The sequence below is a fragment of the Pseudorasbora parva genome, chromosome 9 (genome assembly GCF_024679245.1).
Source record: "Pseudorasbora parva isolate DD20220531a chromosome 9, ASM2467924v1, whole genome shotgun sequence".
NCBI classification, from domain to species: domain Eukaryota; kingdom Metazoa; phylum Chordata; class Actinopteri; order Cypriniformes; family Gobionidae; genus Pseudorasbora; species Pseudorasbora parva.
This window is the reverse complement of record NC_090180.1, coordinates 31,981,298-32,005,334: the sequence shown is the minus strand read 5'-3', so window position 1 is coordinate 32,005,334 and position 24,037 is coordinate 31,981,298. Positions and strand designations below refer to the sequence as shown.

Genomic DNA, 24,037 nt, shown 5'->3' with positions numbered 1-24,037 from the left:
GTATTGATCTGAAAAAAACTTGACAGTGATTTACTGTATAAAATAAAAAAAAATGTTTTTAACGTGATTTACTGTAAAAAAAAAAAAAAAAAAAATCTGTCTGACATCTACTTGGTTTTGTAACCTTTAGCCTCCTCTTTGTAAATAAGATTAAAATATTAAAAGAAATAAATCCACAATGTGTCATTTGTTACATAATTTTTTTTAATGCAAAATATGAATTGCTCTGCTGTTGATGGACTTAGTCGACTTTTTTTTTTAACATATAAATTCTCCAGCCTTTGAATAAATCCTCTCATAAGGGACACTTGTTGATAGCATGCACAAATATTTTTTTTTAGCAAGTACATACAAATGAGGAAAAATTACTGAAAATTAAGTGAATGGATCATGCATTCTGGGCCAATACACACATCTCTCTTTATGTGGTGTTTCCAAATGGAAATGCTCCCACACCAGATGTACGGCATCTCTTATGTGGAGCCTCCATATCTATCTATATATCACCTATGAATATCTTCTATATCTATGTAATTCTATATATTCTATATCTACAATTCTAACGTAGCCTATATAAATGTGTCACTAGCCTATATCTATTCTAACTATCTGTCACTGTCTTGACCTATACCAGTCAATACAGATCCTTCTAAAAAAATTGCATATTGTGATAAAGTTCATTATTTTCCATAATGTAATGATAAAAATTAAAGTTAAATTTTCATATGTTTTAGATTCATTACACACCAACTTAAATATTTCAGGTCTTTTATTGTTTTAATACTGATGATTTTCGCATACAGCTCATGAAAACCCAAAATTCCTATCTAAAAAAAATTCGCATATTTCATCCGACCAATAAAAGAAAAGTGTTTTTAATACAAAAAAAGTCAACCTTCAAATAATTATGTTCAGTTATGCACTCAATACTTCAATGCGGCGTGGCATGGAGGCAATCAGCCTGTGGCACTGCTGAGGTGTTATGGAGGCCCAGGATGCTTGGATAGCGGCCTTAAGCTCATCCAGAGTGTTGGGTCTTGCGTCTCTCACCTTTCTCTTCACAATATCCCACAGATTCTCTATGGGGTTCAGGTCAGGAGAGTTGTCAGGCCAATTGAGCACAGTAATACCATCGTCAGTAAACCATTTACCAGTAGTTTTGGCACTGTGAGCAGGTGCCAGTTCGTGCTGTAAACCAAATCTTCATCTCCATAAGCTTTTCAGCAGATGGAAGCATGGAGTGCTCCAAAATCTCGTGATAGCTAGCTGCATTGACGCTGCCCTTGATAAAACACAGTGGACCAACACCAGCAGCTGACATGGCACCCCAGACCATCACTGACTGTGGGTACTTGACACTGGACTTCAGGCATTTTGGCATTTCCTTCTCCCCAGTCTTCCTCCAGACTCTGTCACCTTGATTTCCGAATGACATGCAAAATTTGCTTTCATCCGAAAAAAGTACTTTGGACCACTGAGCAACAGTCCAGTGCTTCTTCTCTGTAGCCCAAAAGTGGCTTGACCTGGGGAATGCGGCACCTGTAGCCCATTTCCTGCACACGCCTGTGCACGGTGGCTCTGGATGTTTCTACTCCAGACTCAGTCCACTGCTTCCGCAGGTCCCCCAAGGTCTGGAATCGGTTCTTCTCCACAATCTTCCTCGTGGTCTGGTCCCCTCTTCTCATTGTGCAGCGTTTTTTGCCACACTTTTTCCTTCCCACAGACTTCCCACTGAGATATCTTGATATAGCACTCTGGGAACAGCCTATTCGTTCAGAAATGTCTTTGTGTCTTACCCTCTCGCTTGAGGGTGTCAATGATGGCCTCCTGGAAAGGGTCGGGTTGGCAGTCTCATGATTGCGGTTTTGAGTAATGAAGTTTTAATGGGAGTTTTTAAAAGCCTCAGGAATCTTTTGCAGGTGTTTAGAGTTAATTAGTTGATTCAGATGATTAGGTTAAAAGCTCGTTGAGAGAACTTTGGGGAACTTTGGGGAGAATTTTGGGTTTTCATGAGCTGTATTCCAAAATCATCAGTATTAAAACAATAAAAGACCTGAAATATTTCAATTGGAGTGCAATGAATCTAAAATGTATGAAAGTTTAATTTTTATCATTACATTATGGAAAATAATGAACTTTATCACAATATGCTAACTTTTTGAGAAGGACCTGTATATCATTTAAATCTAGCCTAAATATAACTAACCAAAGCTCACTATAAATCTCACTTCTATCACAAAATCTCTCTCCTCTCACAAAAACCCACGAGGTGAAGATGGATTAACGTCACTTAAACTGTGGGGAATGAGGTTCATTGATATGTGTGACTGTGTGGTTTGTTCCCGCCCCTTTTAATCAAAGCAGTTTTAACGGGTGCACCTGATGAACCACTTCGGTGCTTCGTTTAGCTGTAGTCACGTGACATGGGTGTGTCGAATCAGAGCTCGGAGCAGTGTTTAGAAGCATCTGCGCTTCGGGATCTCGACACAGCGTCGAAACGTCAGTTTCGCATCAGCCATCCCTAGTGAGCGGCAATGGACTGCTCTCTTCAAGTCAATCCACAGATTTTCTCTTGGATTTAAGTCTGGGGTCTGACTTGGCATCTCAAGGACATTCACCTTTCTATCCTTAAACCATTCCATTTGTTCTTTTGGCTATATGTTTAGGATCATTGTCAATTGAAACCGACCGTAACTTGCACATCATAGTGCTTTCTCTTACTTTTGAATAACGACCGATTGGAATCCGTGGAAACTTTGAAAGAAGTAACGTGGTTAAAGTCCTCACGCTTGATGGAAAAGCTGTTAGAAGAAATTAATACATTACCAAGGAGCTATAGGAGGAATATTGGACAAGCTTTTCCATTAGATACAAGAAAAGAGCCGGATTTTCCAAAAATAAGAGTTACTGCTGTTGTTGGTTAAAGACAAGAGGGCGAATCAGAAGGTTCAATTTTATCTTTTGAAACTCCACAGCTGGGCCTGTTTGAAACTACATCGAAGAAAGCAATATATATTGCCACAATCAAAGTTTTGCAATGTTTCACTCAGAGGACAAAAGATCTCAAAGTGGCCAGTTTTGTTGAAGCCAGAATTTCTTGTTAGAGACCGATGGAGAACTTTGTATAGACCTCCAGCGGAGAAAAGAACAGCAGATTTACAATGGAGAATAATTCATGGGGCAATAGCCATGGACAAACATGAGGCACGCCTTAACCCAGCAGTAGGGGTGGGATGTATATTTTGTGGAGAAGAGAATTGAGAACATTTGTTTTTAAAATGTAAACGATTAGAAGGTCTTTTTGATGTTCTTAGCAGATTGTTTCAAGATTTTGGTGAAGAATTCTCTGAACAAGTTTTTATAGGGGGTGTGAAATATAATTTTTCAAAGAGGAGGAAGATGTGCTTGTTAAACTATTTAATAGGAACTGCAAAATTGTCAATAAACCAGGAAGAAACAAGGGTTACAGTTTCAAAGTATTATTGTTGAAGTGATGTTCATGAAATTGGTAGCTGGTAGACTAAAAATAGAATTTGCATACTATAGTTTTGTTAATGATGCAATGGTTTTTAATGACCTGTGGTGTGTCAGTGGTTTTGTTTTGTTCAGGATGGACATTTGGCTTTAAATTTGTAATTTTATAATTATAATGGGTTTTGTTAAAGATTGTTTTTTAAGTGTTGTTTTAAATAAACTCCCTTCCCCTCTCCTTCTCCCTTGTCACAGTGGCCCTCATTTATCAAAAGTGAGTACAACAAATTTCCAGCGTACACCTAAAACCACGGTGACTTTGAGATTTATCAATGTGGACGTTGGCATACGGCACGCTCAAATCCTATGCCAGCTCATGAGTGGCGTTTTGAGCAGAAAAACAATTCCTAACACCACAAAACGCAATTTAGTAATTATAAACTTCAGTGTTTATTTTTGTGCAACATGGACTTCAATGTTTAATTTGTTTGACTACCAAAGCATTTGATTTGTAGGCATATTTATTCCTTCAGTTGTGATCCTGTGCACTTTACCTGACGTTCCAGGCTTAGGCCCGGCAGCTGCGCACGGACTGGGACTGAAAATAATTTGTGATACAAAATTAAATGCTAATTGTTTCAAAACACGTGCTGTAAAATAATGCATTGTGATAGGTAATTTCTCATCCAAACAGCTATTTAAACTGCAGGAATGCATTTCTTAACCCCCACACTATTAACAGTCTTCGTAATTTGGGTCCATATTTTGTTTTTGGGGGTGCCTTTAATCCCACTCTTTTAACTCCCAAATAAAACAATTGTTTTTTTCCACCTGGTGATGGTCTCGATCACCACGTCAGAAGTTTTGCTTCTTGGCCGTCTTCCGTGTGTCCATGGCGTAAAAAGAAGGCATGGGGGAGGCAGAGACTTGAATATATAGGGGCGTGATATTCTAATGACGATCATTTTTAGCCGCGGCATTTATCAAGGGCAAGTATTGCGTACACCTGGATTGCAGAGGTGCACACAACTTCATAAATCATGTGGTGAGAGGAGTGTAAGCATAATCTTACACCAACATACATGCCCGTTTCTACGCAAGATTGATAAATGAGGGTCAGTGTGGGTAGGGTTTAGGGGTGGGGTTGGGTGAAAGGGATCATTTTCATTGCGTGATTTATAAACGACCATCAGTTTGAAAATGTGTGGTGGTTTCAAAACACCCACTTTTGTTCTTCAGTTGATCACGCCTCTTGTGGTTTGATTGGTTGAAGCAATCTCTTGTGCAGTAAAAAATACAGAGCAGACTCCCAGACCAATGTTTATTCTTAAAGGGATCCCCTGGTGTTGAGACTTGTATGGCTTAATATAACATAAATTATGTCTCTTACTGAATTATGTAGTAGAAAACCCATGAAAGATCTACGTTATTTTAAAAATCGATTTTATATTTGGACCTTGGGCGGCGCCATTTTGTTTGCGTTCTAGGTTGATGACGTAGAGTGGTTGAACTCCTCAATCAGCTGGCGTTACCCGTTGCTATTTTTACCACAACGCAACTCGAAAATTGTTTCAGAGTTAAACAAAACCAATGAATTCCTTTGTAAGTATACTTAAAACACACTCAAACATACATGTGCACACAAACTCACCTACACAAGTCACAAACAGATCGGCGGGCGCGCACACGACAGGCTCTGTCTCAATCGAGATGTTGGGCTGCTCAGTCTCCACGACAGGGGCTGAATCTGAAATCGACCCTATACCCTTAAATAGGGCATTATTTGAAGGGACGGACATTTGTAGTGTTGTCCGACACCATAGTGGACATGTTCGAGTGCAGTCATTCAGTCTCACGTTCCACCGCAATAACGAGTGTACAGCCGATTTACAAACAGCTGTCCGACTTCACGCACTCAAACATACATGTGCACACAAACTCTCTCTCTCACACAGACTCACACACACCCCAACAGATCGGCGCGAACACACACACACACACACACACACACACACACACACACACACACACACACACACACACCCCAACAGATCGGCGCGAACACACACACACACACGCACGCACTGCGCGCGCATACATAACCCTCAATCTATCCCTGTGTTGATATCCTGTTCAACACATCCTGTTCCCTAGATAGACTGTTGATAGTAGATTAACTATAATGCCTAATGTGACCAGCAGAGGGAAATATCTAGGTAGGACGATGGGATAAAGTAACGTGAGGAAGAGAGGCAGGATGTTTTGGTGATGATGCATGCGATTGAGCCAGAGCAGTCAGGTGTGTGTGCGCGCCCGCCGATCTGTTTGTGACTTGTGTAGGTGAGTTTGTGTGCACATGTATGTTTGAGTGTGTTTTAAGTACAATTACAAAGCAATTCATTTGTTTTGTTTAACTCTGAAACAATTTTCGAGTTGCGTTGTGGTAAAAATAGCAACGGGTAACGCCAGCTGATTGAGGAGTTCAACCACTCTACGTCATCAACCTAGAACGCAAACAAAATGGCGCCGCCCAAGGTCCAAATATAAAATCGATTTTTTAAATAACGTAGATCTTTCATGGGTTTTCTACCACATAATTCAGTAAGAGACATCATTTATCTTATATTAAGCCATACAAGTCTCAACACCATGGGATCCCTTTAAGTTGAGCTTGATCTGTTGATAGCCAGACAAGATGTACTTGGCAGCATCCATTTTCTCTTCAATCCTGACCAATTGCCCAGTCTTTGCCATTATTTGTGCAGCTCTAGAAGTTATTTTGATCATGAATATTCAAACCATTCTCACTCTGAGGCATAAGGTTAAATCTGTTTGCTTTTTATGTAAGGTTTAATCTGTTTGCTTTTTATGTTGACTAGAAAACCTGCAGCAATTTCCAATCCATAAGGGCAAAGTTCCAGGAGGAGATCCAGGTGAGGCACAGACCCATGGTTCCTGAGAAACCCAAACGCCTCCCAACAGCTACCGTAGGCCGCTCTGGTCCGATAACCATGAGCTTGAGTTCAGCTGTGGAAACTGAGACCCCTAGTCTTTCCCAGGACATTTTCAGAGAAGACCTGAAAACACCCTCAGGAAAACGGCCTGTATCTTTCCCAAGCTTTCTGAATTCAACATCTGATGTCAGCAGGTCTGGTGATGGGCACAACAGACATTCACTCAAAGTACGGCATTTGCCCCTCGTGTTGCCGGTTTCAATCGAGCCAAAGCATTCTTCTTCTGCTCCTCCATCAAAGGGAATCATGTCACCTCTTAAATGCATCAAGAAGCCTATCCCTACTCCTTTCAGCTTGACCAAAGTTTCAGCGTGTGTCAAAGAAATTGGTAAAAATAGTCTAGGGCATTTAAAAAATGGCAGTACTCTTAATGTTGAGGCAGAAGAGAAGACTGAAAACAGAAAACAGAAAACAGAAGCTGCAGAAGTCCATCTGACTGCAGCGTCAAACCCTGGAATTCATAGTTGGAGTCTAGAGCGTTCGGCTACACCTTCACCGAGCGAGTCATTGACAGATTCTTCTTCGGGCAGTGTTAGCCAGTTCTTTGACCAGCATGTCCTGAGCACACTAGAGAAAGCCAAGAGGAAGCTGTCCCACAGGAACCTGTTGGTGTGTGGCAGACCAAAGAGTCTTTTCTCTAGTAAAGCTCTGCTGCTTCCTACAGAGAGTCCTCCATCTCCTGCTGACCATCCACAGACTTCATCTCCATTGAAGATCAGTGCAACATCACACGGTGAGTTGCAAATCTGTAGAGTCTTGTACATGTAAGCATGCAGTACAGGTCAAAAGTCTGTAAAGTTACTATTTTAAATGTTTTTAAAAAGTGTCTTCTGCTTATCAAAGCTGTATTTATTTGCTCAAAAGTCAAAACTACAGTAGAAACTATAATGTTGTGAAATATTACAATTTAAAATAATGTTTTTTTAATTTTAATGTACTTTAAAATATTTATTTCTGTGATGCAAAGCTGAATGTTCATCTACCATTATTCCAGTCTTCAGTGTCACATGATCCTTCAGAAATCATTCTAATATGCTGTTGTGCTATAAACGGTTGTGCTGCTTGTGATGATTCTTTGATGAATAAAAAGCTAAAGCCACAATATGTATTTTTTTTAATCGCTAAAGGAACTCAAATAAAGATTCAAACGGTCATAAATCAGCGTATTGATTCATGATTCGGATCAATACGCTGATTCATAACCATTTGAATCTTTATTTGTGGTTTAAAAAACAAACGCAGAAGAGAAGACAATGCTGAATAAAGTCGTAGTTTTTGTTATTTTTGGACCAAAATGTATTTTCGATGCTTCAAGAGATTCTAATCAACTAACTGATGTCACCAGTGATGCACAGGTTGATCCAAAACGAGCGGTGCCTGCGGTCACCAAAAACGAGTCATCCAAATACGAGTCATTCAAAAATATTTTAAATAAAATTTTTATTTTTTAAGATATTCGGGTAGGTCAGGTCGTATGAAATAAAGATGATGCAGGACAAAATGCCCGATTTCCCAACACGTTGAACTAAGCAATTGTACCTTTTCAATAGGCTATCCTTTTTTAAACGCATAAAGCCTAGCTCAGTAATGTCAAACACGATCACATTTTAATGCGTATAATAGTATGAGTGTGCAATCTCGTGGAATGTATACGGCAAAATGAGTTTTTCGCGTGCGTATATGATACGCACTTTATGGTGTGTGTATTTGACGCTCTTGGTTAGGATGGGGTGGTGGGGCGGGCATGTCGTGCGTATAATACGGCATAAAGTGCGTATAATATGCATGCGAAAAACCATGCATAAAACTCACTTTGGAGTATATCCTACATTCCAGGGCGGGATTATCGTTAGGAAAGAGACGCACACTTCGATTAGACTGGCTAAACACATGCAGCATCTAAATTAAGAAAACTAAAGGAAATAAATAAATCAAGCCTTTATTACACAAAACTAGGCTATATCATACGGCATTCAGAAAAAGAACAGTTTGTGACTTTGCGTTCCTAAGGGCTTGCACAGTTTTTCAAAAGTGGGCTCTCTCAGTTGAGCTGCAGATGAATTCTCCAAGCAGGGTCGAAACATAAACATTGCGTTCATCCGTAATATGCATCTACTGCTGAAATGGAAAATGATGGGCCACCTCAAGAACTGGCTGCGCTCGCCGCTGCACCTCTAAGCGCACGTCAAGGCCTGAAACAGTTCTCATCCACAGGCTGGATTAATGGATATTATGCCAGGGAGCATTTACTACTATTAAAAAATGCGGGCCAGGAAGTGGGTTGGGTAACGTTACAATATTTTCTTTTTTTGTGGCCTGATTTGCGGGCGGGTTAGCTCAAAACGTTGATCGGGTGCAGGTTGTTTAAACGTTGACCCACGCTTCACTGGATGTCACATATGAACCACTTTGATGTTTTTATTCCCTTTCTGGACATGGAAAGTATAGCGTGCATACACTTGGATACGCTCCTGGACTAAATATAAAATATCTTAAAGCTAAATTTTGTAACTTTTTTTAGTTTATTCTTAGCTAAAAGCACTTAGTTCTTTCAAAAATATGTGATCATTAATGTATATTTACTACTTTCAAGTAATAAAGTATTCTCATAAGTTTATAATATGCCATTGAAAATGCATATGGGTGAGGGGTTCGAATGCCGGTCGCCATGTTGCCTCTCCATCTTGAAAGTACATTAGCCAAGGAGGGACATACCCATAAATTCAAGATTCGCCTTTCATGTTTTAACATTCGATGGCACCGTGTCGAATGTTAAGAGGGGGGTTGCCATGTTAATCTTGGACTAAATCGGCCACCGTAGGAGTTAAATCGAAATCAGAATTAAGAGAAACAGAAACTATTATTCACTGGATGGTCATATACCTTTTCACCACTAGATGGGGGGAAATATCACAGTGTAGCTTTAAACTGTGTTCCAAAGATGAACGGAGGTCTTACAGATGTGGAACAACATTAGGGTGAGTCATTAATGACAAATTTCATTTTTGGGTGGACTAACCCTTTAAGTTATAATGGTACTCCGTGTGGCTACTATGAGACTTGTTCACACTGCAGTGAGCTAGATCGGTATTAGGCATGGTAAAACATGATACTCGTGGTAATTCAAGAAAACCAGATTTAAACAATAAGACTAACTGTGTTGAGCTGTATAACAATGATTATTTTTTCTAACTATGAATATCTCCAAACAGTTGTTCACCTGTATAATAAAACGCATATTAAAGAGTCTTTGGTGTTTCCATGGTTTTGGAAATCGAGGGCAACGCAGGTATGATGTCACTGATAGGCGATGCACGGTCCGTGTCCTGGTAAAAATGGCTTATTTCTCTAGATGTAAACATTTTGGACACAATTGTGTTAATGCAAGTCAACAAAACATTTGTTCTAGTGTTTTTTTGGATATTTTAGATCGTAAAAATAAATCTTTTGTAACAACTATACATTACCGTTTAAAAGTTTGTGGTCAGTAATTTATTTTTTATTTTTTACAAATTTAATAAATTAATACTTTCATTCAGCAAGGATGTTAAATTTATAAAAATGTATATAAATGCTTTCTAACAATATAAATCTTTACCATTTTGAATAAATGCTGTTCTTTTTCTTTCTTTTTTTTTCATCAATGAATCCGGAAAAATTACCCCGTTATACGCAGCACAACTGTTTCCAACATTGACAATGAATCAGCATAACACAATGATTTCGGAAGGAAATTGTGACACTGCGGACTGGAGGAAGGGCTGATATAAATTCAGCTTTGATCACAAGAATAAAGTACATATTAAAGTATATTTAAATAGAAAAAAGCTATTTTAAATTGTATGAAATATTTCACAATTTTATTGTTTGATTAAATAAATGCAGGCTTTATGAGCAGAAGAGACTTCTTTCAAAAACATAAAATAGTAACGTTTCTAAACTTCTGACCGGTCCTATATGAATTCGCAATTTCACCTTGCATAAGAAATTGTAAAGTTTAAGACTATATTTGTCCTGTTATTTCTTTAGCGAACTGTGATTGTGAAATGCCTGACCCTGTTCCTTTGCTTTAGCTGCTGTAATGGCACTTAGTGGAGTCCTGCGAGCTGAAAGGCTATGTAAACCTCTTCCTGATCTGAAGTCCCTCGGGCCAGTGCCTTCAAAGCCTCCTAGACCCCCATATGTTGATCTCCACAGATATAAAACTGGAAGTCACGTCAAAGACAAAAGTGAAACGTTCATTGTTGGTTTGTAGAAGTTAATTTACCTACCTTAAATTTTTTTGAGTTGCTTTTTGTGCAATAGCAATTTCCTACAGTACTGGACCAAACGCTGTGTCTGTGAGATTTATTCTCTACACTGACAACAATATAATGCTTAAAGTGTAAGCCATGAGAGGTAACATTAGGGCTGGCTAAGATAAAGAAATCAGATTTTTAAAATAATTTTGAAAGCCTTTTTTCATTTGTTAAGAAAAATAAAATACGGTATATACACTCAGGGCCATAAAGATTAGGACATTGACACAATTCTAATCTTTTTGGCTCTATAGACCACCACAATGGATTTGAAAGAAAACGAACAAGATGCACTTTAACTGTAGACTTTTAGCTTTAATTTGAGGGCATTTACATCCAAATCAAATGAACAGTGTAGGAATTACAACAGTTTGTAAATGTGCCTCCCAGTTTTTAGGGACCTATTTACGGACCTGACTCTGTGGATAGATAGATAGATAGATAGATAGATAGATAGATAGATAGATAGATAGATAGATAGATAGATAGATAGATAGATAGATAGATAGATAGATAGATAGATAGATAGATAGATAGATAGATAGATAGATAGATAGATAGATAGATAGATAGATAGATAGATAGATAGATAGATAGATAGATAGATGGATCTGCATAAATGCATATAAATAAATGCAGCTTTTGTGAGCAGTATAATTATACATCATATGTCAAAATAGGTCAAAATAAGCATAATAAATTCTACAGTTTAATGGTGTTTTACAACAGCTTGAAATGTAGCTCATCCATTCAGAATTGTATCAGTTCATATCAAGAAACTGATTTCAGTCTTGTTCTTTTTTTTCAGAATCTGCACCAGAGCTTGAGATTTTGGCCACCGGTAATGCATCACTTGAGGACGCGAGTCTTCCTCCCCCCGAGTTTCCAGATTTTGACGACTTTGCAGCAGAAGCCACAGACAGTGATGTCATCAATCTGGCGACCCTGGAATTAGAGGCAAAAGAATTTCCTGATTACTTGCCTCCACCACCACCGCCAGAGGAACACAACGGCCTGGATTTACAGGCTATGCTAGACGCACATTGTCCAGGTAATACTGACCCACAGAACATGCAGTCAGGAGACGCTCTCAGTGAATCTCCAGAGCAAGCGACAAGTGTAGTAATCTTACCGTCTGCTACCGATTTGCCGACCTCTGACCTCAGAATGAATGGATCACACGCTGAAAACCAGCCTCCATCACAAACAATGTAAAGATTTAATTTTCCTCATTATGTGGGATATTCCTGAAATGGTTATTACAAATGATAAATGGCATGCATCTTTAATATTGTAGTGTAATTTTCTTTATACATCATTCATATACATACTTTTTGTTTTTCTCAGTTCTTCTATGCGAAGGCGTTTCCGGGAAACCTTTGACAATGTTTATGAGAATGTGGAGACCGTCCCTAAATTTTCTTTTGCTCAACACTCGTTTAAGTGTAAAGTAGCTCCTAAAAGTGAGTGTTATGTGTGCAATTCAGCTTTAGTTACAGAAAGTGGTGGATAATGTTTGATGCATTTTCTCCTTCAGATCCATATGCTGATAACGGCTATGTGGTGAGTGCGTGATTATTTTTCACAATTTCCATTTATTAAATGAATCATTCATTTCATTGCAAGAGGCCGCCAAATATATATATATATATATATATATATATAATCACATTCTTTAGTGTATATATATTTTAGTGTGTGTTATAATATATATATTTTGGTTCTATTGAATCTTTTTAATTTGTTTGACAGAAAGAAGAGACATGGAGGAATATATGGCATGTCACTCAGTGGTTTGTCAGCACACATTTCACTTGGCTGTTGTCAAGAAACTGATGATAAATGTTATGTTTTCAAATGCTGTCCACAGGTTAAGAAAAGAGTAAACTTCCGTGTTTTTTTTTTTTTTTTGAAGGTCTAATACAGCTGAAGATCTAAATGACCATACTCATGAAAGGTATTGTGATATCCGTTTTGTTTTGTGACTGAACTCTAAAGTACATTTATTCTACTGTAATCTGGGGAACAAAATCTCATTACCATAATGTGTGTGTGTGTTGGGGGGGATGTAACACTGTATTATAAAAATAATCTAATGATAAACTCAAAAACACTACAGTTCACATCTCATGCCCATACCAGGGAAGACAAGATTTTGAAGAAATAGAGACTTAAATTGAGATTGTGTTGAAGTAAATTAGGAGAGGAAACTAGGACACGACATTTATTTTGTCCATAGATAAACAGATTTTTAACAATAACTTCTAAACCTTTAAAGACAGGCCTACTGTGAGCCATGACATTGTTAACCAATAGGATTTGCTTCTGTTGAAGCTGTCAGCCTGCTTTATTTCAGCTTGGTTTTAAAATTATCTTGTTTAGAAGGCGGAATTCCCGGTGAATTAAAAATAATAATCACTGTGTTGTTCGCTGAATTCAAGCGCTTCACATTCGCTTGAATGTGACAAATTCAGTCATTTTAATCTCAATTTGCACACACAAAAAATGAGAAATCCTGGTGGGATTGAGCAATGGGGAGGTGCAAGTTAATCAATACAAGTTTATTGATTTGTTCAGTTTGAATAAATTAATTTACTTAGTAGTAATTTTGTGACTGCATTTCCTTTTTCATTATCCTTAAATTTAATTCATAATGGACTTAATAGGGTCTTTTTAAAAGTCTTAAATTTGACTTGGGGAAACCTGTAAAAACCTTGATTTTGCATGTTATGTAATTTATATTTATATATATATATATATATATATATATATATATAATATATATATATATATATATATATATATATATAATTTTTTTTTTTTTTTTTTTTTTTTTAAGATGGAAGAAGTATTGCTGATTTTGCAAACACCACTTGATAGTCTTAAAAGTTTTGTTAAGAAACTGCTATGCATAGTCAGCAATGCTTTGACTTCCAATTCCATTCATTTCCCAGAAAAATGTGTGTGCAGGAATTGAAATTGAATTGTATGTTATTGGAGTACAAATAAAACTAATACAAAAAAATAAAAATATAATATGTATGTATGTATGTATAAAATTTATGTATATGTGTTGGGGCCAGTGGAAATATTGTTTGAGCAAGGAAAAAAATACATTTTTGGTTTCAATTAACTAAATTCTTATACTTGGACATGAGATTTACGTGTGTATATGTAACTTATACAATGTAATCTAATCGTGTAAAGGTTTTATTGCAAAAAAACAAACAAACAAGATATTTAAAAATAGAGACTTGGAACAAAGGTTGATCCTTACAGGAACTGACCTGCTAAAAAATGTGATTCTTTCAGAAAGAAGCAGCAGAGCCCTGAACACCACGATGATAAAGAGCTGAAGAAGAAGGAGAAGCAGCGTCTGGAGAAGGAGAAGAAAGAGCAGAAAGAGAAGGATAAAAAGAGAAATGAAATGCACAAGATATTTAAAGTGAATTCAGATGCAACTGACTGGCATTTATTTTAAAAAACATAGCACAAGAAAACTTTTCCAGATGCTATTTACTTGGATATCTAATGTAGTGACACGCATTTAATTGTAACTTCCCCAGGCAACCTGTAGGTTCTGAAATATTTCCCCGTTTCTAAATAGATCACAGGACTGGAAGAGCCCATGTATCACGCACGAGTGCTGGTGGCCAGCAAACTCCGCAAATACAACCTGCCGGTCAAAAGTGGGGATCTCATCAGCATAATCCGAACGGTCAACTGCCCCAAGGGCAAATGGCTGGCCAGAGATGCCAACAACAAATGTGAGTTGTTCTTGGAAAATCTCTTAGTCATGGCCTATAGCAGAAACTATCTGTGAGTCCAAAATCGCATACCGTCTGAGTAAAGATTTTCTTGGAGGACCCCCAACAGTGCACATTTTGGATGTCCTTTGTCTGACACACCCACATCAGGTCTTGGAGTAGCTACTAATGATGACCTGAATCAGGTGTGTTTAATTGAGGAGACATGCAAAATGTGCTCTGTTAAGGGTTCCTCCAGGAACGTGGTTGGAAACCACTGCTCTGCCCGCGATAAATCACACTCCAAAATCATTCCAATTAAAATGCTTTATTTTTTATCTTGCACCTCTCAATATTACAACAGCGTCATGAATGGGCTAATGAAACAGGCTGTGGCTTTAAAGACTGGTCAACAATTTCATATACTCCACTCACCAACTTCACTTTTACTTCATCCATTGCTACTCCTTTAACGCTCGCTCCTTCTGGGTTACGAGAGGCATCAACAAAAGTTTCAATATCGCAGTGGTGGTGACGTGATGGGTTAAATGGCATATCTTTGTTGCGTGTATGTGTAATGGTAATTTGGACATAGAAATTGTAATACAGTACGTTCGGGGGGAAGGGAGGTGGGAACCGCGGCAAACATTTAAAAGATTTTAAACAAACAAAACGAAAGTAACGTAGGCAGCCCCTCACGGACAACTGCCACGCACACGCATAATAAAACAATCTCTCGTCCTTTATTGGTGTCGCTCGTCCTTATATGCCTCTGAGCTCCCTCATGAGAGGACTTGAGATCGGTGTGGCTCGCAGCTGACACTCTTTCTCAATCACGCCTCGGTCTCTCTCGCTATCTCGCTTGTCCTCCTCGCCACAAAAATATTGCGCACATTTTTCATCCGCGCTGCTACCCGCCCACACAGAGTTAATTACCCGCCCGCATCCCGTCTGTGAATTTGATAAATGTCACAATCCACCTGACCCGTTGCAGGACTCTAGCTTTACCTCCATTCACAAATCCTCACAAATCAAAAACTTCAGGCAGGTGTGTTGAGGCAATTTGGGGCTAAACTCTGCTGGACAGCGGCCCAGCAGATGTACAGTCTTGTTCAAAATAATAGCAGTACAATGTGACTAACCAGAATAATCAAGGTTTTTCGTATATTTTTTTATTGCTACTTGGCAAACAAGTTACCAGTAGGTTCAGTAGATTCTCAGAAAACAAATGAGACCCAGACTTCATGATATGCACGCTCTTAAGGCTGTGCAATTGGGCAATTAGTTGAATTAGTTGAAAGGGGTGTGTTCAAAAAAAATAGCAGTGTGGCATTCAATCACTGAGGTCATCAATTTTGTGAAGAAACAGGTGTGAATCAGGTGGCCCCTATTTAAGGATGAAGCCAACACTTGCTGAACATGCATTTGAAAGCTGAGGAAAATGGGTCGTTCAAGACATTGTTCAGAAGAACAGCGTACTTTGATTAAAAAGTTGATTAGAGAGGGGAAAACCTATAAAGAGGTGCAAAAAATGATAGGCTGTTCAGCTAAAATGATCTCCAATGCCTTAAAATGGAGAGCAAAACCAGAGAGACGTGGAAGAAAACGGAAGACAACCATCAAAATGGATAGAAGAATAACCAGAATGGCAAAGGCTCAGCCAATGATCACCTCCAGGATGATCAAAGACAGTCTGGAGTTACCTGTAAGTACTGTGACAGTTAGAAGACGTCTGTGTGAAACTAATCTATTTTCAAGAATCCCCCGCAAAGTCCCTCTGTTAAAAAAAAGGCATGTGCAAAAGAGGTTACAATTTGCCAAAGAACACATCAACTGGCCTAAAGAGAAATGGAGGAACATTTTGTGGACTGATGAGAGTAAAATTGTTCTTTTTGGGTCCAAGGGCCACAGGCAGTTTGTGAAACGACCCCCAAACTCTGAATTCAAGCCACAGTACACAGTGAAGACAGTGAAGCATGGAGGTGCAAGCATCATGATATGGGCATGTTTCTCCTACTATGGTGTTGGGCCTATTTATCGCATACCAGGGATCATGGATCAGTTTGCATATGTTAAAATACTTGAAGAGGTCATGTTGCCCTATGCTGAAGAGGACATGCCCTTGAAACGGTTGTTTCAACACGACAATGACCCAAAACACACTAGTAAACGGGCAAAGTCTTGGTTCATAACCAAAAAAATTAATGTTATGGAGTGGCCAGCCCAATCTCCAGACCTTAATCCAATTGAGAACTTGTGGGGTGATATCAAAAATGATGTTTCTGAAGCAAAACCAAGAAATGTGAATGAATTGTGGAATGTTGTTAAAGAATCATGGAGTGGAATAACAGCTGAGAGGTGCCACAAGTTGGTTGACTCCATGCCACACAGATGTCAAGCAGTTTTAAAAAACTGTGGTCATAAAACTAAATATTAGTTTAGTGATTCACAGGATTGCTAAATCCCAGGAAAAAAAAATGTTTGTACAAAATAGTTTTGAGTTTGTACAGTCAAAGGTAGACACTGCTATTTTTTTGAACACACCCCTTTCAACTAATTGCCCAATTGCACAGCCTTAAGAGCGTGCATATCATGAATGCTGGGTCTTGTTTGTTTTCTGACAATCTACTGAACCTACTGGTAACTTGTTTGCCACGTAGCAATAAAAAATATACTAAAAACCTTGATTATTCTGGTTAGTCACATTGTACTGCTATTATTTTGAACAAGACTGTATATGTATTTGGATCATCACCCTGATCATCACCCTGATAGATGTATATGTATTTAAACAACTACTCTGTTGGTGTACAGTTTATTTATTTTATTTTTGGGGGGGGGGGGGGGGGTGTTGTTGCCTCCTATGTAGTAGTGAAGTATTCGGTTTTGCATATTGTCTATATATTTGTTATTTTCCCTCATTAACTTTTCTAGGACATTAGGATGACTTTCAAAAAGTAGCAAACTTTATTTTAATTAATCTTAATGAGTAATGCAAAATCAATCTAGTTTCTGAGACGGCTTTACGTGAAAGGAGGCTCATTCTATTTTTGAGTTTACAGATGGCTACATATCTGTGATGAATGTGGAGTTGAACATTAAGGAGATGCTTGAGCTGGGAAAAAGGGCATCGCAGGCTTCTGGACGGGGCCAAACCGATGGAGATAACCTGAGTTTTAGCAGCAGGTAAAGAAGAAATAAACTAACAATGCACAACATATTCATATCGAGACAAACTTAATGACAGTCATTTCATATGCCAGGGCTCCAGACTGACACATTAAAGCAGTGGTTTAAAGCATTAAACCGCTGTCACTAAGTTTTACAGATGGAGGCGCCAGCACTGGGGGAAAATGTATCATAAAGTCAATCATGAAATTACTAATGTTTTGCATGAATTAGTACAGTTACTAATAGTACATGTTTGATTATTGGAAATTTAACAGTAAAGCACTGAGCTTGAATTGATGTGCAGAAAAATTAACTTTTCATATCAATATTAATGTGCACAAAAAAAAATGTATAGAGAAACGTTAGTCCGTGTAAAGGCAATTCTGAGATGTTTCTAAACACATTATAAATGTTAGAAATGTATTGCTGAAATGGGTTACTAAAACTAAACTGTGTAGTACTGAATTGTGGCGTTTGACCATTAAAGGGATGGTTCACCCAAAAATGAAAATTGTCATCATTTACTCACCCTCATGTTGTTCCAAACCTGTATGAATTTTTCTTCTTCTGAATGCAAAAGAAGATATTTTGAAGAATGTTTGTAACTAAGCAGAGAGAGCATTGACTACCATAGTATTTTTCCCCTACTATGGTAGTGAATGGTTGTTCTATCTGCTTGGTTAAAAAATATTCATCAAAATATTTTCTTTTGTGTTCAGCAGAAGAAAGAAACTCATACAGGTTTGGAAAAACATGAGGGTCAGTAATTTTCATTTTTGGGGAATTATCCCTTTAAGCAGTTTTTCACCATTTCTGTGTTCAGGATTTTGTTTTGGGAGGGGCTAAAACCATTGCTTGACGACGCACTGGAGCTACTGAGCACGGCCTCCCTAACACTAATAATTAGAGCACATTCACATCCGTTCTCCCGCTCAATCACGAGTTATTGCCATTACAATTACTACAGCCTACAGTTTGTCTTTGTCACGTAAATGCATATTACCTGCTATAACATGCAAAACAGCTTGGCGTCCTCATTTAAATTTCCGAAATATGTAGCTTTTCCCACCCTTTGCAGCTTTAACTGCTTCAACTCTTCTGGGAAGGCTTTCCACAAGGTTTAGGAGTGTGTTTATGAGAATTTTTGACCATTCTTCTAGAAGCGCATTTGTGAGGTCAGTACGTTGGATGAGAAGGTCTGGCTCACAGTCTCCTTAATTCATCCCCTTCATTCAACATTTGGTTGTGATAACTTACAAAACAGCTCTTCGTCCTTTATTTAAAGTTCTGAAAAATGATTAGATAAAGAAGAGATGGATAAATTTTGTGAAGAGCCACCTTGGTGATCACCACCAACACTTACCTCTTCAGTGACTTTTCACCGGATAGTTTTATAAACTTTCAACTGGGATTCACTGATAATATGCTGCAGAATGGGGCAAAACCGACTCTCTCCCGCCCTGGCCTTCATCCTTCCGTCCCACCATCCCACCCAACTGGTGTCATCATGAGCAGTATGTGTTTATGGCAGCTTTTCTGCGAGTGCCTGTGGTTTCAGTGCAGACGGGACACGCCCCTAGCATTTGAGATTATTATTGATCCACAGCTCAAACGAGAAGTGTGGTTTTGTTTACTGTTTTTTCATATACAACACAAAAGGCAGCTCTAATTAGTTGAGAACCATGTTTAGTCACACTGGCAGGAAAAAAAAAGGTTGCAACATTTTGGTCACAGTCTGGAGCCCTGTATGCATTAAAGGAATAGCTCACCCAAAAATGATCCCATAAATGATTTGCCCTCAAGCCATACTAAGTGTGAATTACTTTCTTCTTTCAACCTTCTTTCAACCAAATTCTGTCCATAGATGTTGCGGTCTAAAAGTTCAGCTTCACATTCGTCACTGAACTGAAGTATTATTTTACATCCCATGATAAAAATATAAAGCTCAGAGGTTAAAAATCAAGTAACGTCCAGTAATGTCCTCTTCAGCCACTAGATGCTACATGTTAACTTAAATTATATATTACAAATCACAGTCCCACTCCAATCAGACTGCACTGCAATCATTTACACATTTTAAACATTTTGGCTCCTATATCATAAAACAGGGGGTTGTACAGCATGTCAAAGTTTCCAACCCCTGAGTCAGACTATGAACTGCCACAATGACTTTAAGGTGTAAATAAGTTCAAACTGTTTGATCTTTCAGGTCATCTCATCAGAATCCCGTGTTTACAAGTAGCTGTAAGTTTTCCCTTTTTGTTTTCTTTATACAGTCGTGCTCAAATGTATTGGCAGCCTGGCACTTTTTTTACATTTTTATAATTGACAATTCTTTCTGAGGAAAAATGTAAAGTATCACGAGGAAATGCTTGTATTACAGAATTGACCCTGTATCACATTCATAGTTATGAAACTTCCAAAAATGCTGATAACTTACTTATACTAATAACTTTTGATTAATTTAGCTTATTGTAACGGTCTTTATAGATTCCTTGGGTCAATATAGATACCAATTTTTCCATAGTCAGCTGAACTTCCTGTCCACCATTTTTATTTTTAAAAACCTACTTTTTTTTCCCCCATACTTCTCTTAGACCTAGACAATTGGTCCAATTTTCACCAAAATGTATTGCATAAATTATGGCATTTGATGGCATGATGACAACTCTCTGTAATGCTTTGGCAATTTACACCAAACTTTTCTGCTTTTCTGATGCTCCTTTTATTATAATACACTTCTCAAAAAAATTAAAGGAACACTTTGAAAACGCATCAGATCTCAATGGGGAAATGTTGGATGGCTATACAAATATGCATTGGGTAATGTGTTATGAACCAAAGCATGCCCCATCATCTGATGGAAATGAAAATTATCAACCTACAGAGGACTGAATACAAAGACACCCCGAAAATCAAAGTGAAAAAATGGTCCATTTTGCTAAAATTGCAACAACTCAAAATGGTACTCAGTATTTTATATGGCCCCCACGCGCTTGTATGCATGCCTGACAACATTGGGGCATGCTCCTAGCGAGACAACGGATGGTGCCCTGGGGTATTTTCTCCCAAATCTGCACCATGGCATCACTGAGCTCCTGGACAGTCTAAGCTGCAAACTGGTGATGGCGGATGGACCGAAACAATGTCCCAGAGGTTTTCAATTGGATTTAGGTTAGATGAGCGTGGTGGCCATTCAATGGTATCAATTCCTTTATCCTCCAGGAACTGCCTGAATGCTCTCGCCACATGAGGCTGGGCATTGTTGTGCACCAGGAGGAACCCAGGACCCACTGCACCAGCATAGGGTCTGACAATGGGTCCAAGGATTTCATCCCGATACCTAATGGCAGTCAGGGTGTCATTGTCTAGCCTTTAGAGGTTTGTGCTTCCCTTCATGGATATGCCTCCCCAGACCATCACAGACCCACCACCAAACCGGTCATGCTGAACAATGTTACTGGCAGCATAACGTTCTCCACAACTTTTCCAGACCCTTTCACGTCTGTCACAGGTGCTCAGGCTTTTCAAAAGGTTTAGGAGTGTGTTTATGGGAATATTTGACCATTCTTCTAGAAGCACATTTTTGAGGTCAGGTACTGGTGTTGGACGAGAAGGTCTGGCTTGGTCTCCTTAATTCATCCCTTTCATTCAACATTCAAAGGTGTTCTATCGGGTTGAGTTCAGGACTCTGCAGGCCAGTCAAGTTCCTCCACTACATATTTGCTCATCCATGTCTTTATGGACCTTGGTTTGTGCACTGGTGGGCAGTCATGTTGGAAAAGGGGCCATCCCCAAACTGTTCCCACAAAGTTGGGAGCATGAAATTGTCCAAAATGTATCAGTATGCTGAAGCAATAAGAGTTCCTTTCACTGGAACTAAGGAGCCAAGCCCAACCCCTGAAAAACAACCCACACCATACCCCCCCACCAAACTTTACAGTTATTACAATGCAGTCAGGCATGCACTGTTCTCCTTGCGACCATCAAACCCAGACTCGTCCATTGAATTGCCAGACAGAGAAGCCTGATTGGTCACTCCAGAGAACACGTCTCTGCTCTAGAGTCCAGTGACGGCATGGTTATCACCACTGCATCCGATACGATGCTTTACATATAGAAGGGGGGAATCTCCTCAACCACCACCAATGCGCAGCATCCACCTGGATGATGCGACTGCAGCCATATTGCGCCAGAACCCCCACCACACACCAGCTGATTGGTGGAGAGGAGACAGAGTGATGAAGCCAGTCAGGAGAGGGTGATGATTGGGAGGCCAATGGGCAAATTTGGCCAGGATGCCGGGGTTACACCCCTACCCTTTATCGAAGGACATCCAGGGTTTTTTGTATTTGTATTTATTTTATTGACCACAGAGAGTCAGGACCTTGGTTAAATATCTCATCAGAAGGACAGTGCTCTTTTGAAAGTATAGTGTCCCCATCACTATACTGGGGTGTTAGGACCCACACAGACCACAGGGCGAGCACCCCCTGCAGGCCTCACTAACACCTCTATCAGCTGGTCTCCCATCCATGTAGTGGCTGGGCTTAGCCCTGCTTAGCTTCCGTGGGAAACCAGTCTTGGGCTACAGGGTGATATGGCTGTATGTAATGGACTTGAAGTTTTAGCATGCAGCTGCTCGACCATGAAAACCCATTCTTTGAAGCTCTCTACATACTGTTCTTGTGCTAATCTGAAGATCACATGAAGTTTGGAGGTCTGTAGCTATTGACTGTATAAATTTGGCAATTTCTGCACACTGTGTGCCTCAGCATGTGCTGACCCCGCTCAGTGTTTTTTTTTTTTTTTTTTTTTTGTAATGTGGCCTACTTTGTAGTGGCTAAATTGCTGTTGTTCTCAATATCTTCCACTTTGTTATAATACCACTAACAGTTGACTATGCAATATTTAGTAGTGAGAATTTCACAAATGGACTTATTGCATATGTGGCATCCTATCACGGTACAACACTTGAATTCACTGAGCTCCTGAGAGCGACCAATTCTTTCACCATTGTCAGTCTGCCTGATTTTAGACGCCTTTGGCCATGGAAGTGATTGGAACACCTGAATTCAATGATTTGTGGAGGGGTGTCCCAATCCCCCAATCTCAAAAATAGTTGATTATTTAGAAAAAAGTGCAAGGGTGCCAATGTTTAGGGCCGCCATTGTAGATACCCTGTGGCATGTCAATAAAAAGCAAAATGGTGTGTATTTTTTTTCTTTCATGTGTTTTTTTTTTTTTTTTTTTTTTTTTTTTTTTTACTTCCAGTCACTGATGACAGTGAAGAATGGATGTATGAAGATGACACATTGTCTCTATCTGCTGAAAATGCGTGAGCCTGAACTGTTTCATAAAATGTTCATTTAAACTTTGCAGATCTCTAGACTTGTATTAATTTCTCTCGTCCCTTTTTCAGGAGTCAGATTAAAGCTGTCTCTATGCCTGAGATCTGTACGTAGGAATTTTGACTTTCTCGGCATTGGGCTATATACGCTATACAGAGCTTTTTGTCAATTAATCTGTATGCTTCCTCTCTCTCTCTTCTCAGTTGACAGTACATCTTCTGCTCATCAGACCTTTAGTGACTGGAGTATTGAAGACACCCACACTCAGTGAGTTTGACACTTCAGAGAAACACAACTGAATAATCATGTTACTGTTCAGTCGGTCCACATTATTGTTTGGAGACCATTATGTAGTAACCATAGGACATTGTAGTATTCTTTAATGTAGAACAGTCATATGCCAGACATGAAGCTCTGCAGAAAACAGATTAAATTAAAAATGATTTCTCTAACTGCAAGTAACTTTGCAACTACATGTCAAATATCTCTCGGAGTATTAGTAGACTGTTACTAACTACAACCAACTCAGGAACTAAAATCTAAAATAACTCTCATTAGAGTATTAATAGATTTTTACTAACTACAAGTTAATTTGCAACTTGCTTTTTTTGCGCATTGCTGCCAGAATAATTCTGTTACAATGTAAACATTTACAGAACGACCATGTAAAACTTGAATTTACCAAAAAAGTAATACATTTAAACGGTAAATCCAACAGCCCTTTTCTGCTGAATTAGCAAGGCCACTCCACTCTGGTACTAAAACCCAATTTTATGATAAAACATTTATTTTCACTGTAAATGATGATTCGTTCTTTTTTACTTCCAAAAATGGTACATTTAACTGTAACTGTAAAAATTACTGTAAAAATACACAATGTAGGGACTAGGGATAATTATTACAATTGTCCCTGTTTATTGTAAGGGAACTTACTGTTAAGAAATATTTTTACTTCAAATGTACATTTTTACATGTCTGCTACAAAA

The 24,037-nt window shown here is 38.7% G+C and overlaps 1 protein-coding gene across 4 annotated transcripts in view; it reads left to right on the top strand.

Annotated features, from left to right (window-relative positions):
- si:ch211-188c16.1 (uncharacterized protein LOC562677 homolog) overlaps positions 1-24,037 on the top strand; it is a 30,960-nt gene that overhangs the window by 4,742 nt on the left and 2,181 nt on the right. For 2 of the 4 annotated variants that reach the window (XM_067452248.1, XM_067452249.1), the window contains exons 2-15: positions 6,351-7,218; positions 10,559-10,732; positions 11,592-11,994; positions 12,131-12,246; positions 12,321-12,346; positions 12,536-12,576; positions 12,699-12,740; positions 14,096-14,228; positions 14,391-14,550; positions 17,592-17,715; positions 19,910-19,944; positions 22,975-23,038; positions 23,123-23,157; positions 23,255-23,318. In XM_067452248.1, coding sequence (XP_067308349.1) covers positions 6,351-7,218; positions 10,559-10,732; positions 11,592-11,994; positions 12,131-12,246; positions 12,321-12,346; positions 12,536-12,576; positions 12,699-12,740; positions 14,096-14,228; positions 14,391-14,550; positions 17,592-17,715; positions 19,910-19,944; positions 22,975-23,038; positions 23,123-23,157; positions 23,255-23,318 — 2,285 coding nt within the window. Of the gene's footprint in view, positions 1-6,350; positions 7,219-10,558; positions 10,733-11,591; positions 11,995-12,130; positions 12,247-12,320; positions 12,347-12,535; positions 12,577-12,698; positions 12,741-14,095; positions 14,229-14,390; positions 14,551-17,584; positions 17,716-19,909; positions 19,945-22,974; positions 23,039-23,122; positions 23,158-23,254; positions 23,319-24,037 lie in introns of those variants that run through there. The other 2 variants (XM_067452250.1, XR_010907596.1) reach the window with 2 other exon arrangements.